The sequence below is a fragment of the Pituophis catenifer genome, unplaced genomic scaffold (genome assembly GCF_029215685.1).
Source record: "Pituophis catenifer annectens isolate HBS135680 unplaced genomic scaffold, rPitCat1.0.hap2 SCAF_3, whole genome shotgun sequence".
In the NCBI taxonomy this organism is placed as follows: domain Eukaryota; kingdom Metazoa; phylum Chordata; class Lepidosauria; order Squamata; family Colubridae; genus Pituophis; species Pituophis catenifer.
Genome location: NW_027256883.1, coordinates 176433992 through 176448328, shown reverse-complemented (window position 1 = coordinate 176448328; position 14337 = coordinate 176433992). Strand labels below are relative to the sequence as shown.

At 35.0% G+C, this 14337-nt stretch overlaps 1 protein-coding gene across 1 annotated transcript in view; it reads right to left on the bottom strand.

Moving 5' to 3' along the window:
• Window positions 1–14337, bottom strand: part of TAFA3 (TAFA chemokine like family member 3) — a 107635-nt gene that overhangs the window by 11734 nt on the left and 81564 nt on the right. The window contains exon 4 of the mRNA XM_070939838.1: window positions 6444–6593. Coding sequence (XP_070795939.1) covers window positions 6444–6593 — 150 coding nt within the window. The remainder of the gene's footprint in view (window positions 1–6443; window positions 6594–14337) is intronic.

Genomic DNA, 14337 nt, shown 5'->3' with positions numbered 1-14337 from the left:
CATCCATCAATCACTTTCCTTAAAGTGTCCCACATTAATACAATAACAACAGTATCACTCACTGATTTCATTACTAAAGCAAAATAGACTTTATCATTGTGGCAGGAATTTTTACGCCAATACCCTGCCATTCTGGATGGCATTATAATAGTTATCTGGCCAGGTCTTAATCTTTAGTAAGGAACAAATGAAGAAAAGATACAGTGGAAAATACTTTCAAGATAGTATCATAATTCCCTCACCCACAAGATATGATGCTGGTTGGAGCAAGTATCCAGGAAGGAAACTTTAAAATATATCTTCATTAGTTGTGTTTTCTACAGAAAACTTTACATGTGGTCATACAGGGTAACACTGGAATAATATGAATGCAAGACTCATAACCAAGCCTACAGTTAACCAGAGTTGGGGGGGGGAACCATGATCAAAACTGGAACTGTTACTAGTCATATTCTGCAAAGCTAGGGCCAATGTTTCATTCTTAAAGGAAGAATAAAGATTGATAGACATTGACAGGAAGCACACAGTACAACATTGGTTGGAAAGTATGTATATTCTCCCACTAGTACTTTGTTGCCTTGGGACAGCTTCAAAGGTCCAAGACATGTTAATGACAGCTTACCAAGAACAAGCTGTCATGAAAGGTTAACTATAGCTGGGATTTGGGTCCTTGAGGTTCTCTGTTTTTCTCAGGGCTTTTGCCTCCCCAAGCTATTAGGCCTGGTAAACTAGACACAGGCAAAGGGATCTCAGTCTGCCTTTGTTGGCACGCCAGCAACACACTGATTTCACTTTGCCTGTCAGCTCCCTCCTATATCATGGTAATGCAGCTGCAGTCCAAAAGCTGAGAATACAGAAATGTGACAAATAAGCAAGCAATGTTGCATGGTGTGCTGCCCTCCTGAGCACAAAACAGTGAGCCTCAGGCTGCCTCTTTCCTCTTCTCTGCCACTGCAGTCAATTCTACCACTTCATTCAAACTAAGCAGGATCTGTCATTAGGTCTGAAATGGAGGAAATCTGATTAGCGTATTTGATGGTTTGTTAACAAGTATGATTCATAAAGCATAAAGTGTTTTATACAGCATAGTTTAGGTTAAGCATTGTTCTCTGTTTGGATAAGTTTAAATACGACTCTTCCTTGTTGCAGTATTCAGGAGAGAGAACTGCATGAGCCTAAAAATCACAGATTCTAATGAAAGCAAGGTAGTGTTGCACCATTACGTGACACAAGAATTAAAGAGAAGATATCACAATAGATTTATCCACTGTAAGGGGCAGATACAGGGGCAATATGGATTAATATCTGAGCAGGAACCCAGTTATTGTATAGCTATTTCCTCTCTAGTGACTTACAGTGTTTTTGTCACTTATGATTAAAGGCTGTCCTCATAAACTGGCAAAGCAATTAATGATGGTCTAAAATCCCTTGTGAAAAATAATACCTTAAAAACATAGATTTAAGATTTTTTTTAAAAAAGGAATGATATTATTATGACACCATTGTTACATAATTGATTTTTGTCCAGAAAGAGCGGCAGAACCGGAGACTCCGCAATCAATCAGGAATGACTCTCTACTGCTTTTCATTTTGTGCCCTTTGTCCCCACTTGTGGACCTCAGAGCCTTCCAACATTGCAAACTTCCAACATAATGATGTCGACAGCCAACCCTTTTAAAACGTTTTGCAAGATGTCAGTAAAGATGAAAACATGTATTGCTGAATTATTTTCTTCTTAAGGCAATAAACTGAAACTCTTCACCATTGACTTTTTTAAAATACAGAAAATTCTAATGCTTCATTTTAAAATTCTTGCAAATAACTAACATCCATCTTCACAATAACTTAATTGTCTGAAAAATATACTATAGTTTTAGAATTGTCCAAAACACATTTCAGTATTGGCAGCAAGACAAGAATTTTGGATGCTGCTAAAGCAACTGGACTAAAATGTTACATTTGCTTTAACTGAACATGTTAGCTTTCCCGTTTTAGAGAATTCAGTTTCCTCTTGTAATAACTTCAAAAGTTATTTTAAAGTATTAATATACCCATTAGCACAAAAAAAAATCCAAATTTTTGTTAGAGATTAACCTGAAATTGATCATGTCAATAAGGGTCAAATAAATAAACTGTCAGTATCTTTTAAAAATCTTCAGGCTTTAATGCTGAAAATACAACTGAATTTTGATTACAAAAAGGACCTTCCTTCAATAAAGATATTGAAGGTTATTATATAAAATATTTATAACTGTATCTACAATGATTTTTGGAATTGGCCTCTTCATTTCCATACAGAAGTAGACGTCTAAAGATATGCCCACTGATAAAGCTGAAGGAAGAATGTTTTTTAACCACATAGAGTTTTTTATTCCATTCTAATTTCTTTTTTTGCTCTCCTTTTTTTTGGTATAGTCAGTTCATTCATTTTTTATTCTCGGTTTCCTGTTCTCTGGTAGTGCTTATAGATACATATTATTGTTGAAGTCACCAGGGCAACAGAATAAATAGTATGCATTTAGCAGCCATTTAAGTTTTCCAGAAGCCCAGCATTTATTTATCCATTCTGTCATTCTTCTATTGGCATATATTGCTTATGCCTGGTACATATGCCCTATACAGGTAGTCCTCCACTTACAACAGGTCACTTAGTGACAGTTCAAAGTTACAACAGCACTGAAAAAAGTGACTTAAAAGACAGTTTTTCACAGCTACAACCTTTGAAACATTCCCATGATCATGTGACCAAAATTCAGATGCTTGGCAACTGGTTCATACTTATGACCATTGTTATGGCCCAAGGTCACTGATCCCTTTTTTCGACCTTCTGACCAGCAAAGTCAATGGGAAAGCCAGATTCATTTAACAACCGTGTTACTGCAGAGATTATCAACTGCAGTGATTCACTTAACAACTGTGGCAAGAAAGATCATAAAATGGGGCAAAACTCACTTAACAATGTCTCACTTAACAACAGAAATTTGGAGTTCAATTGTGGTTGTAAGCTGAGGACTACCTGTATAAAGCTACTACAATCCATAATCATCTTCCATATAATCTCAAGAATTACTGTTTTCAAGTAGAATGTTTCTGAATTTCCCATAACTTTACAATAGCTCAAACAATCATTTGAGGACTTGAAGACAATAGCTGTAGCTATGCTATGCTATGCTATGCTATGCTATGCTATGCTATGCTATGCTACGCTACGCTACGCTACGCTACGCTACGCTACCCTATGCTATTCTTTCTGACATTCACATTTCTTTTTCCCTTTTATGTCTCTTTTTTCTTTACACTTTAATTGCTAATGAATGGCAAAAAAAACTATATGTTTGACTGGAAACTCTTTCCTGCATGATGATTTCAATGAAATCTCAATGGTAATTTTAGGGAAATGCTTTGTTCACATAAACTGAAGCACTTTTCCAAAGCTGCTAAGAAATGCTAGTCTTTCAGGGGAATAGTATCCTATGTTTTTTAAGTAGTTTCTTGGCATCACATATAAATCCATTTGCACCAACCAAGCTGCCAAGCCAATCAATAATGTACCGGCAGACGCTTTGAGCCATTTCAAATAGATCCCAAATGACACTATTCAATAAAATATAGATGGGCTGAGGGTTTTTTTTTTTTTAGCAGTTTGCACAGGTGATTAGATTGCATGCTTTCATTCCTATGTGTTATACCTACTTTATAGTAACAAGTTTTCCTACTTTTTTAAGTAGATTTCAGGGACGGAATCTGAGATATTATAACTAAATTGATCTTCCAACAAAAGAAAAAAAAAGGAAATGTTGATATTTAAAAACATCCCTTTTTGAGTTAAAATAAGACACAATTGCACATAAAATATTGGCTTCTGAAGTCAAAACTGGGCAATAATTACAGTTTCAATGGAAAAATTCAATGAATTTTTCTTTCTTTTTAGAAAGAAAAATATATAGTCAATTTTCTGAATAAGCGGAGTCACTGTTTTGCTAAAACCAGTCAAATAATTAATGCATAGCTTAATATCTACAATACTATACAATTATGAAATATCACATGCATATACAAAAAGCTACCAATTTTTTTTTCTGTTGTTCATCTCTTCCATTAAATACGGTATATCTTGGTATCCTATGTCCTAAATCTCTTAGCAAAGCAGATCCTTCTTTTTCCAGGAGAGAGGAAGAACATCACTTAAAATAACAAACTGACTACAGTATTTACTGCACCAATTTCCTTTAAAAAATACTAAGCAGTTGATAACATACCATTGTATCTATACTATTGAGGAAGGCGATGTGACTGGCCTAGGCTTCCTGGCCTGTTTTGTATATTTTTATTCCACATCAGATTTCGTTTCCAGTAGTGGCAAGGTGTTGGTGGCCACAAATTTCTAGGAAGAATAGGAAACTAATAAGAGTATATCTCTTCAATACAAAACTTTTATTAGTTGTGAGCTATTATATTTGTTTTGGCAAGATTCAATTAATTTCACATTTTGGATATCTAAGTAATAAATATTACAGATTACCATAAAAGGACTCTACAATCAGCACGAAAGATTGCAGATTATAACCAGTTAATTGGTTATAACAGAATTAAATCTGTGAAGTTTCTCTAAAAAAAGATTGAAAATACGTGCTTGAATGAAGGTTGTTTGCCATTGCAAAAGAAAGAAAACAGATGGAACCTGTTGAGAAACTTCAGGAACTTTCCCATGTATGGACAGTGCATGCAATCTTAGGTCACATCTCAACTGAGACTTGAAGTCACAGGGCCAGTCATATTCTGCCAGACTCTGTTCCTATTACAAAACTGTTGAGGATGAATGAGTTCAGGACTGCAACAAAACATAACACTGGATGCCTATTTTATGGGGACAGCATGCCTATTTTCTCAAGTTTTACTAATCCATCTTCAAACTTTGTTTCTGATTGAATATGCAATAGTATCACCAATTTCAATACAAACTAAAAAGAAGTCTAGAAAGCAGAAAAGCTTAAAGAAATGAATCAAACTGTGCTGTAAAAAGCAGCAGATTTTGGATTACTAGACAACCAACTTTTCTATTCCAAAAATAGTAATTGAAGAACATTCAGTTATGCCCAGAGTCTTAACTAAGTTACTTTAACCTGCATTTGGAGAAGAGTCAGACTATTACTCCATCTAGCTTATTGTTGCTTCTCCAGTCTACTGATCCTCAGATATTTTTGGTCAATCACTCCCATAAAATCTGTGTTAATCTGGTTTATGATACTTAAGTAGCGGTCCACCTTACTAGCTGCATACTGAACAAATGCTTGCAAGATTTTTAATCCTACTTGGAGATTCCAAGAATTGAACCAATGACACTGAATACCACTAAACTACAGTGTTTTCCAAATCTTGATTTACCCAGACAGATACTGTGATGCTGTACAAATTCAAAAGCAGGACTGGAATGTAGAAACATCAGCCTTCCTTCTAATAGAAAATTATTCAAAGTGGCTAATCATGGTTGCTATTAATTGATTTTAATGACTATAGACACTCATTGACACTTTGAGCACAACTAAATGTATATTTGTATTCAAAATTAAGTACACCATTAAGTTAGTCTTTCAATATAATTTTTATTAGCTGTTAATAATAATTTGTACTTCTGGGCATTTCCTAATAAGAACTAACTGGTGAAGGCTGTGAAATGCTTTAAATCTGAAAGCAAGGCAAATGCTCTGATCATGCAGAGGCACTCATGTAGCAGCTGCCTATAACTCTTTAAAGAAGCTAAGTCATTTCTTTGTATTGTTGCATTTGGTTTAAAACATGCTTGACAGGAAGTTTAGTCTGCTCCCATGTGTGGTAAAGCATACTTCTGCCTTCAAATCAGAAGCACATACAGCCCTGTTACTTACAGAACATAGAATACCGAATAACATAGCTGGAATAGGTGTTAATAGCTGTTAAACTATAGGATCATATTTGATATAAATTTCCCAGCAAGCACAGCTATCCAGACTCACAGGCTCTAGAGCAGGGGTGTCAAACTCAAAGCCTGGAGGCCGGATACAGCCTGTGTGTGCTTAGATCTGGCCCACAGCGCCGCCCTCAAAACAATGAAGGACTGGCCCGCAATGCCTTTGCCAGTGAAAACGGAGCTTGAGAGTGCTGTGTGTGGCCCTCTCGCTCTCCGTTTTCGCTAGCAGAGGGTTGCAGGAGGCCATCGCAACTGAAACGGAGCTCAGGAGCCTGTTTCCACTGGAAGAGCACTTGGGCCACCACAGGCGTCCCCTGACATCGAGCTGGCCATGCCCACCCTGACCACACCCACCCTGGCCCCCCAAGGTCAAACAAAACCCTGATGTGGCCCTCAATGAAATTGAGTTTGACCCCCTGCTCTAGAGTTATGAATCCATCTTTTGATCTCACTATAGCCATGTCCAAGCATTCACACTGCAGACAGCTACACTTACCATCTACACATGAAGGAGCAGCATGTGTTGTCCCAGCCACCTGACCTGGAAAGCAGGAACATTTCACTGTTTGGGAGCGCTCTTCAATCTTATTCTTATTACAGCATCTGTGGGCAGCAATGACTTCACATGTACCAGGTTCTATGTGCACTGCAAGGAAGGAAAGCATATGGCACATCTATGTTTAAGGAGTAGAAAGACATATAATATATACAGAATAAAATAAATTAAGGAACAAGTAGATCAAAAAGCTTAGCAGTTTTTAAAAAACCTTTGCTAAATGCATTAAATATGAGCTGAGGAAAAAAATACAATTTTTCAGCAGCCAAGTATCAGCAAGAAGACATGCATCTGAAAAAAAAAAATCAAAGAGTACCATTCACAAATTGAGATTGCTCAGCTAAGGCTCAGCTGACTCCAAAACACCAGCTGTATCTAAAACAACAGGTTCAATTAACTGTGTTTATGGGTAAATCCAATGGTATACTCATTATAAAGTAATTAGCATTGGCTAATGTTGATTCCATAAAAAGGTTCCTCATCAAAACATTCCAAACTGAAAAATTACATTGGTTGCATGTTCTTGTCATAAACTCTGGCAAAAGTGTTTGAGTAAAATGTGGTACAAGCCACACATGAATACTTTTAGAGAGCAATATCCAGATGAACTTGCATCAGCTTTCCTCAACCTGTTGCCTTTCAGATGTGTTGAAACCGCAACTGTCAGAATAGCTATTCCCAAATAATCTAGACAAATTTCATGATAGGAAAGGCTGATACAGATATGCTCATAACTTCACTGCTTTTCGAATCTTCACTGATCCAAAACCAATCCAAATCCAAAGAAAAATTACATGTCATGACAATGAAGTAATGGACATCAAATTGAGGTAATCCAAAGCTGATTTCTAGATCAATTTGAATTTAATAATTTTGTAGATTTCCCTTTCCTGTCATTGCTTTTTTTCTCTTCTATCCTAGTGTCTAAAATTTATCATTTTTGAACATGATTACCAACTTGGGATCCAGGATTTTATGTGGAAGTACATTTGCCTTCCCTAGAAACCATAATCTAAAAGATTTATAGATGAGATACAATTTAATCCAACAGTCTAAGCTTTTTATATCTTTTTCTGTTACTCGAGCAAGTAAAAAAGTGCTCTGAAACTAATAAACCTATATTTTATAATACTGCATTCCATTTCCCTTCTGTAACTAGGTTTGAGTCAGCTGATATATTATGTATATTTATCAAATTAATTGATTGTTTCTTCTTACTGTCATTTAATTTACATATGATTATCAGTAAAGTAAAACTCAAGAATCTTTTTGAGAATTCTAGTAAAAACACTTCATATTTGTTAAGTGTCAATCATTTGTGACTCTTTTCCTTTTTGCTATTAATAATGTAATATAAGAGAATTTGCTTAACTTCAATTGCATATCACAAGAAATGAAGCATAATGGCCACTTAGTTGGCCCAAAACAGGGGTTTCTGGCCCTTTAGAGAGGCACTTTAAAGGAGTGTTTTCTTGGGATCTTCATAAGGTTGCAGACATGATTCTAATTGTAGAAACGTTCACAAGAATGACACAAATAATTAAATGATTAATTTACCTGGAATTATCTCATTTTTTAAAAGAACTACATTAACAGTCCCCTTGATATTTTCCTCAATATCTTTAAATTTGTAAATAAGGTAATGAACAAAGCTAGAGGTACTGAAATAATTTTCTTAAATGTCCTTCCTTCAATGTCCTTCCATGTCCTTCCCATGCATAGGAAAGGGATCCAAGTCCAAGAAGACTTCCTGAACTAGAGGCTCAGGACTCATCATCAGCAATTTTATTACCGTTATATGCATAAATATATCAGGAAGCAAATCTTGCATTTAAAAAAAAAATCTAAGAAAAGACACTGAAGATCAGTCTCTTAAAGAGACGGAGACAGAATTAAAATTATTTGTCCCAGATAGTAAGAAAAGTCCTTGGCTCAAAGCCTATGTATATTTCTGAATTATTACCACTTCCATTTATGTATATTTATTGATATTTCATGGACGTTTTCTACTAATGAACCATCACTTTCATTTCTGCCCTTAATAATCACACAATTATCTATCCTGCAAATGTTTGGTAATAATATTCCTGGCTATGAATTTGACACACTGCTTCTCTCTCCCTCTGTCTTTAAATTCTTTAGTAATTCAGTTTTAATGAAAGTTTTCAATATGCAAAAGGAACACAGAGTTTAGCTGAAGTAGATAAAGAAGCCAACAAGAATATTCCGGTTATATAATCTGAATAAGTAATCACATCTTGGATTTGATTGATTATAAATGCTGCAAAGGAATTTAACAGAACATATTTGACAAAAAGAAACACTTGTCAATTCATAAAGTTATTGTTTGTACATAATAGGTATCTAGATATTGTTCAGTATATGAAAGTCAGGTCACTACAGCAGACTTAAATGCGTTTTAATAAAGTGTATGACTAGAAATATTTTCCGTGAATTAGATTTCAGATATTGACTTGAGAATATAAACTGAAATTTCAGAGCTGAGCACAGAACTTAATACAAAGAGAGCTTCCTCTATACAGGGCAATTAAGCTTCTGCACAGACTCAGTTGCCTAAGCCATGCCCAGACTTCAGACTTAAGTTTCTGTTTCCAAATAAGCCTCATTGGCTGAGTCTGTTACCGTGCCTATTCTCCATTCAAACTCCATTGGTTGATTTATTCCAATCCATGAATATTCATACTCTGACAGCTCTCACTAAAGTATATCCTCAAAATATGTAGGCTAATAAAATTATCTCTTAGTATTGATCATTGGAAATATTAGCAATTTCAAATGAATGTCCTATGAAGGAATAATTACTGTTTCATCGCTAGCCTTAACAAAAAAACAGAGCTTTAAGTGCCATGCATCTCAAGCCAGTCTTTTAACATATCTACAAACACTGCTGTGCCTTCCCTTAGAATTCAGCAATATTTCCTGTAATAGGCTTTTTTATAATTCAAATCATAACCATTTACATCAGTCCAAAAAGCTTATGCATATAGTATTCTATGACAACATAACTCATTCTTTTTTTTAAGTCAAGTATATTTTAAGTCTGGTCAAAATATAAATGATGATGTGATCATCATTTATATTTTAGGGCTTTTTAGAACAAGAAATATGTAGTTAAATGTCTGTTTTCAAAAGTTTCGTACTAAAATTTTATCATTAATTGATAAATAACATTGAATACCTTATAAAAATTTTTACATAAATTTTCATATACCTACCTCTTTTCAATTCTTTACTACATTTTGTATTTGACTCCAAGTTTTTTATACATAATTTCAGCATCTTTTCTTATTAAGATTTTATTTGTACACTGCTCAGAGTCACTATGTGAGGGAGATGGGAAAATTCCAGCATTCTAGAGTCATGTGATTGCCATTTGCAACCTTCCTACCTGAAGGCTTATGTTACGCAAACTTATATTTTGTATTTTATGTTTGTTGATTGGTTTATGGTTCTCTGTGTTGTGGCCTATGAGCAAAACCAAATACAATACATCCATCCACTTATCCATCCATCAAACAGATAATAACAAAGCTAAATTATAGGAGTTTTGAGTCAAATCAAGGGAGTTACTATACATAGAGCACAATTAAATTGGAGGCTAGCAAATGTTATCCCAGGTTCTCCAAATTTAAGAGTTCCAAATTCCCACACTAATTTTAATAATTAACCAAAAGCTAATAAAAGCTAATAACATGGGATCTTGGCAAATTGGAGAGAAGCACCTGGATGTGTCTGTTTGTTTATTAAACAAATTTATATGACCTCCCATCTCACTATGTACTGGACTACTACACCATGGCAACCAGCAAAGACATGCACCAGGGGAATTTAAAACCCTAATCTCTTTTAATGCACATCACAAATATTTTAAAATGGCCAAATCTTTGATTGCACAATAACTGTCATCTTGACTTTTTTTAATCGCCCACCCCTACTTCTGCAGTTACATTAGACAGGTAAGGTCCGAAAGACTGCAAAATCCTATAACATTCATAATGATAAGACTTAGCAAATATTCACCAAGATGGACATTTTCAGGGGAATTGAAATCGTGGAGGATATCAGTGGCTACTTGTGATAGGTTTCCATTGAATATTTTGTGTTACATTGTGGAAACAGAATGGTGGACTAGGTAAGTTTTGATCTGCTCCAATATGGGTTTTCTTATGTTCGCCTTCTCAGCTGGCTATTAATATAATTCACTCAATAGCTGAGAAGTGTTTCACTAAATAACCAAGAGTGGGCAAAAAAGGCAGTAGGAATAGAAGTGACTGTGAACTTCCTGCTGGCTTCCCTATTGAGTTTCCTTCTGGGAAGCTGGTAAAAATCCTTCCTTCCTTCCTTCCTCCCTTCCTTCCTTCCCTCCCTCCCTCCCTCCCTCCCTCCCTCCCTCCCTCCCTAGAAAGCTTTTTGATAAACTCAGACCTTATGGTGTTATGCTGACTCCTTGAGGACATTCTTGAATACTTAAAAGATATAATAATATGGTACCACAGCAACCTTGAGAAAAACTGTTAATGAAGGAGATTCTATACTACTGTGGAATTGGTACAAAGAAAATTCCTTTTATCCACCTGGTAGCTTGATATTAGAGCTATAACCAGACAATTGCTCAGCCTCTCACCAGGAATGATTACACGAATCTTCCAACCTCTTTTCTTTCTGTATTTTCTGCTGCCCACTGGCTGATCACAGAGGAAGATAAGATATCAATTTCCCCATCTCATTCATCTGTAGACATTGGAAAAATCATCAGAGATTCCTTTGGAATATTGGGGACCATTGTTCAGACAATAAACAAATCTGGTTGACAAGCTCTGTCCCTTTTCTCAAAATCCCCTCTATTTTTGAGTCACTTTGGCTGTTCTTTCCAGAATTATCATCCTTGAAATTTATCTTACACACACTCTGTCCCCCAGTATGTGATTTTGCAGCCTTCTCCTACAAGCTCATCTATGTATACTTTGTGTGTGATCTATAACCTCAAGTCAAATGTAGTACACTTATAGAATATTTATTCAACATGTATCTAACTATTGACAGGAAGAGACAATGGGATTCAGGGTATTAATAGGCTTCAGGGTATTAATGAAAAATTGAAACAAATACAAAATTTTTAGATCCCAAGTCTCAAACTATTTAGGGTTATATGTAGAAAAACTAATATGTGTAGGTTAACTTCTACACATCGAAGTACATCACAGATAAAATCTTGCTAACATAATTATTTTTTTCAAGTTCAGATAATTTCTGATTCATATCAAGAGGCATTGGAAAGCAAGTCTTTAATTGGGAGAGTAAACTGTTCAGCCCTGGGTGAACTGAAACATGCTTTTCTAATCATTTAATAATGTTCTTAAAAATTTCCTTTGTTATTTGAGATTTATTTTGCTGATGAAAAACTTCAGCTCTATATTCTCAGAATTTCTATTAGTTTTAGGAAAAATACTAATACTGTGCTTGTTAAATAAAACGATCTGTGCATGGCTACAGCCTATTAGAGGCCATGTGTTCCAAAACTATTTCAGAAATGGGAAAAATCAACTCAGTTGTTTTGTGCTGGCAAGGTGAAGGTAACATTTAATAAGGAGCAAAATATGTTCCTTGAGCTATGACAAGATTTAGGACATTTATTTTACATGTCTAAGCTTCCCAAATCTTTCTTCTATTTTTTTTAAAAAAGAAGGCTTAACATTTTGGCTGTATCTAGTCTGGGGTGTTTCAGAAGTTGCAGAAAGGTTATCCACAGCTACATGTAGTCTAAAGATTAAAAATGTATTTAATTTATAAACTAAATATACTTTTTCAAGGATTATGTACTTATTTTTTTGCACAGAATATGAAACTTGTGTATACCAGATATTTTTTAAAAAGTAAGTAACTATTTTTAAATCAATGTGTATCAACTACTAAATGGAGGTATTCTGCTTGTGCTATGTAGTGTTTAAAACACTATATGTGCAAATGATCCAATTCATGTGGATTTGAAATATGATGTTAATTGGAAATAAAGCCTTGAAAAAAAATCACAATGTTTTAAAAGCTATTTTAACAAACCAGGCACTCTTTCAGATTTTCTATAAAACTATGCCCAACTTCCCAAAACTTATAAATATCCCAAGCCATTTTTCACAGATAACAGTATGATTTGGTGAGAAAATGGGGGGTAGTATTGTGGGTGTTGAGTCTTGTTTGTTGTTAAGAATGTACTCATTATGAATATGCATCTAAGTAATTTTAAATACCTAAAACAAAAGATTCTCAAGTAAACAAGGGCAATCTGTCATACTAATAAATTGCAAGCAGTATTTGAAATTGCCCTGAAATTTGCAGCAATGGTCTCCAGATTCACCTTCATCATAAGCATTATGATATGTAAAACTATCACATAGGACAAAACCTATATGAACTGTACATGAAAAAGTAGAAATGTTCATTATGGAAAATAATAGGAAAAAATCCCGAGACACTTCTTGTGAGCAACTTCTCTCTTCAATTTATTTAGCTTCCCCTCCCCACCCAAATATCTCCATGTTCAAATCCATCTTGTTAGGTTTTTGCACTAATTTTAAAACTAGTTGATCTGTTAATCTGATTATGCATACTTTGAAAACAAGAGGTTTTTCTGGAGCATTTGGAAGTGCAGCACTTCTTTAATGCAGTGGCATCTTTTTCAAATATACAATCACCTACAATTGTTTGACATAGTGAAATCCTTATACCTGACAGTTCCCAAACAGTTTCCTTCCAAAAAAGTATTAATGGTGTACTTACCTGCCATTTTTCATTCCTTTGTAAAAAATTCTAACTAGGGGTGTTTTTTGAGGTCACCCAAAGGGATTCATCTTTTGTATTACTAATCATTTTAATCACAAAAAGTAGTATCAAAAGACTGAAAATTCATATGAATGTGAATAATTCCTCCAGAGAATTACAGAGATTTCAGAACTTTTCCATGATGTTTCTCTCTACTGATCAGATTAAAGGGACCTGATCCCAGCAAACTACTGATACATGCAAATATCAAAGCAAACTTGAGAAAGCACCCAAAAATATTGGTACCCCACCACTTTTCCCAAAAGAATCCCAAGTTGCACTAAAATACACTGAAGCTGGCACAATTAAATTCCACTATTCTTTAGCAGACACTCTGTTTTTGATGTATGACTTAGCATATTCTTGTAAATAACAACACAATTGAAAATGGCATGGATATAAGTATTGGTACCTTTTAAAAGGCATTCTTGGATCTTAGTGATCTCTCAATCAGACTATTTTAATTATCATAGGCATCTTCAATCTCATAATTAGTCACTCATCCTTTTTAAATTGAGAAAAGTACTTGCTCAGGCTTTTTGTGTCATTATGTGCAATATAGTGAACATAGGTTAATGTTAAAGTATGGTAAATGTAAAGGCTACAAAACATCTCTAAAGAGCTTCATATACATGTGATCATGATTGTTATTACTATTAAGCCATTTAAGGTCCATAGGCCAACCCTCCTGGATGTGGGTTGGAAGAGAAAAATTGATCCCAGATTGAATAGGAGAATAGTTCAAATAGTGGAGAAAGAGCTAAGGAATATATCAAAATAGATCTTGGATGAGGCCTCCCCGTCCCCCGCCCCCAAGATCAAGTTGAAACAATAGCAAGTCATCTTATCCATCACTGGTTGAAAGAAAGTGACTTCCATGAGAGAAGCCCAGGAAAATCCCACTACTGAAAGACAGACACAAACAAAACAGACTGCTAAAATGCATGTTCTCTTGTACCCTAAAACAAAGTGTGGGTTGTTTGCTGGAAGCTTGATG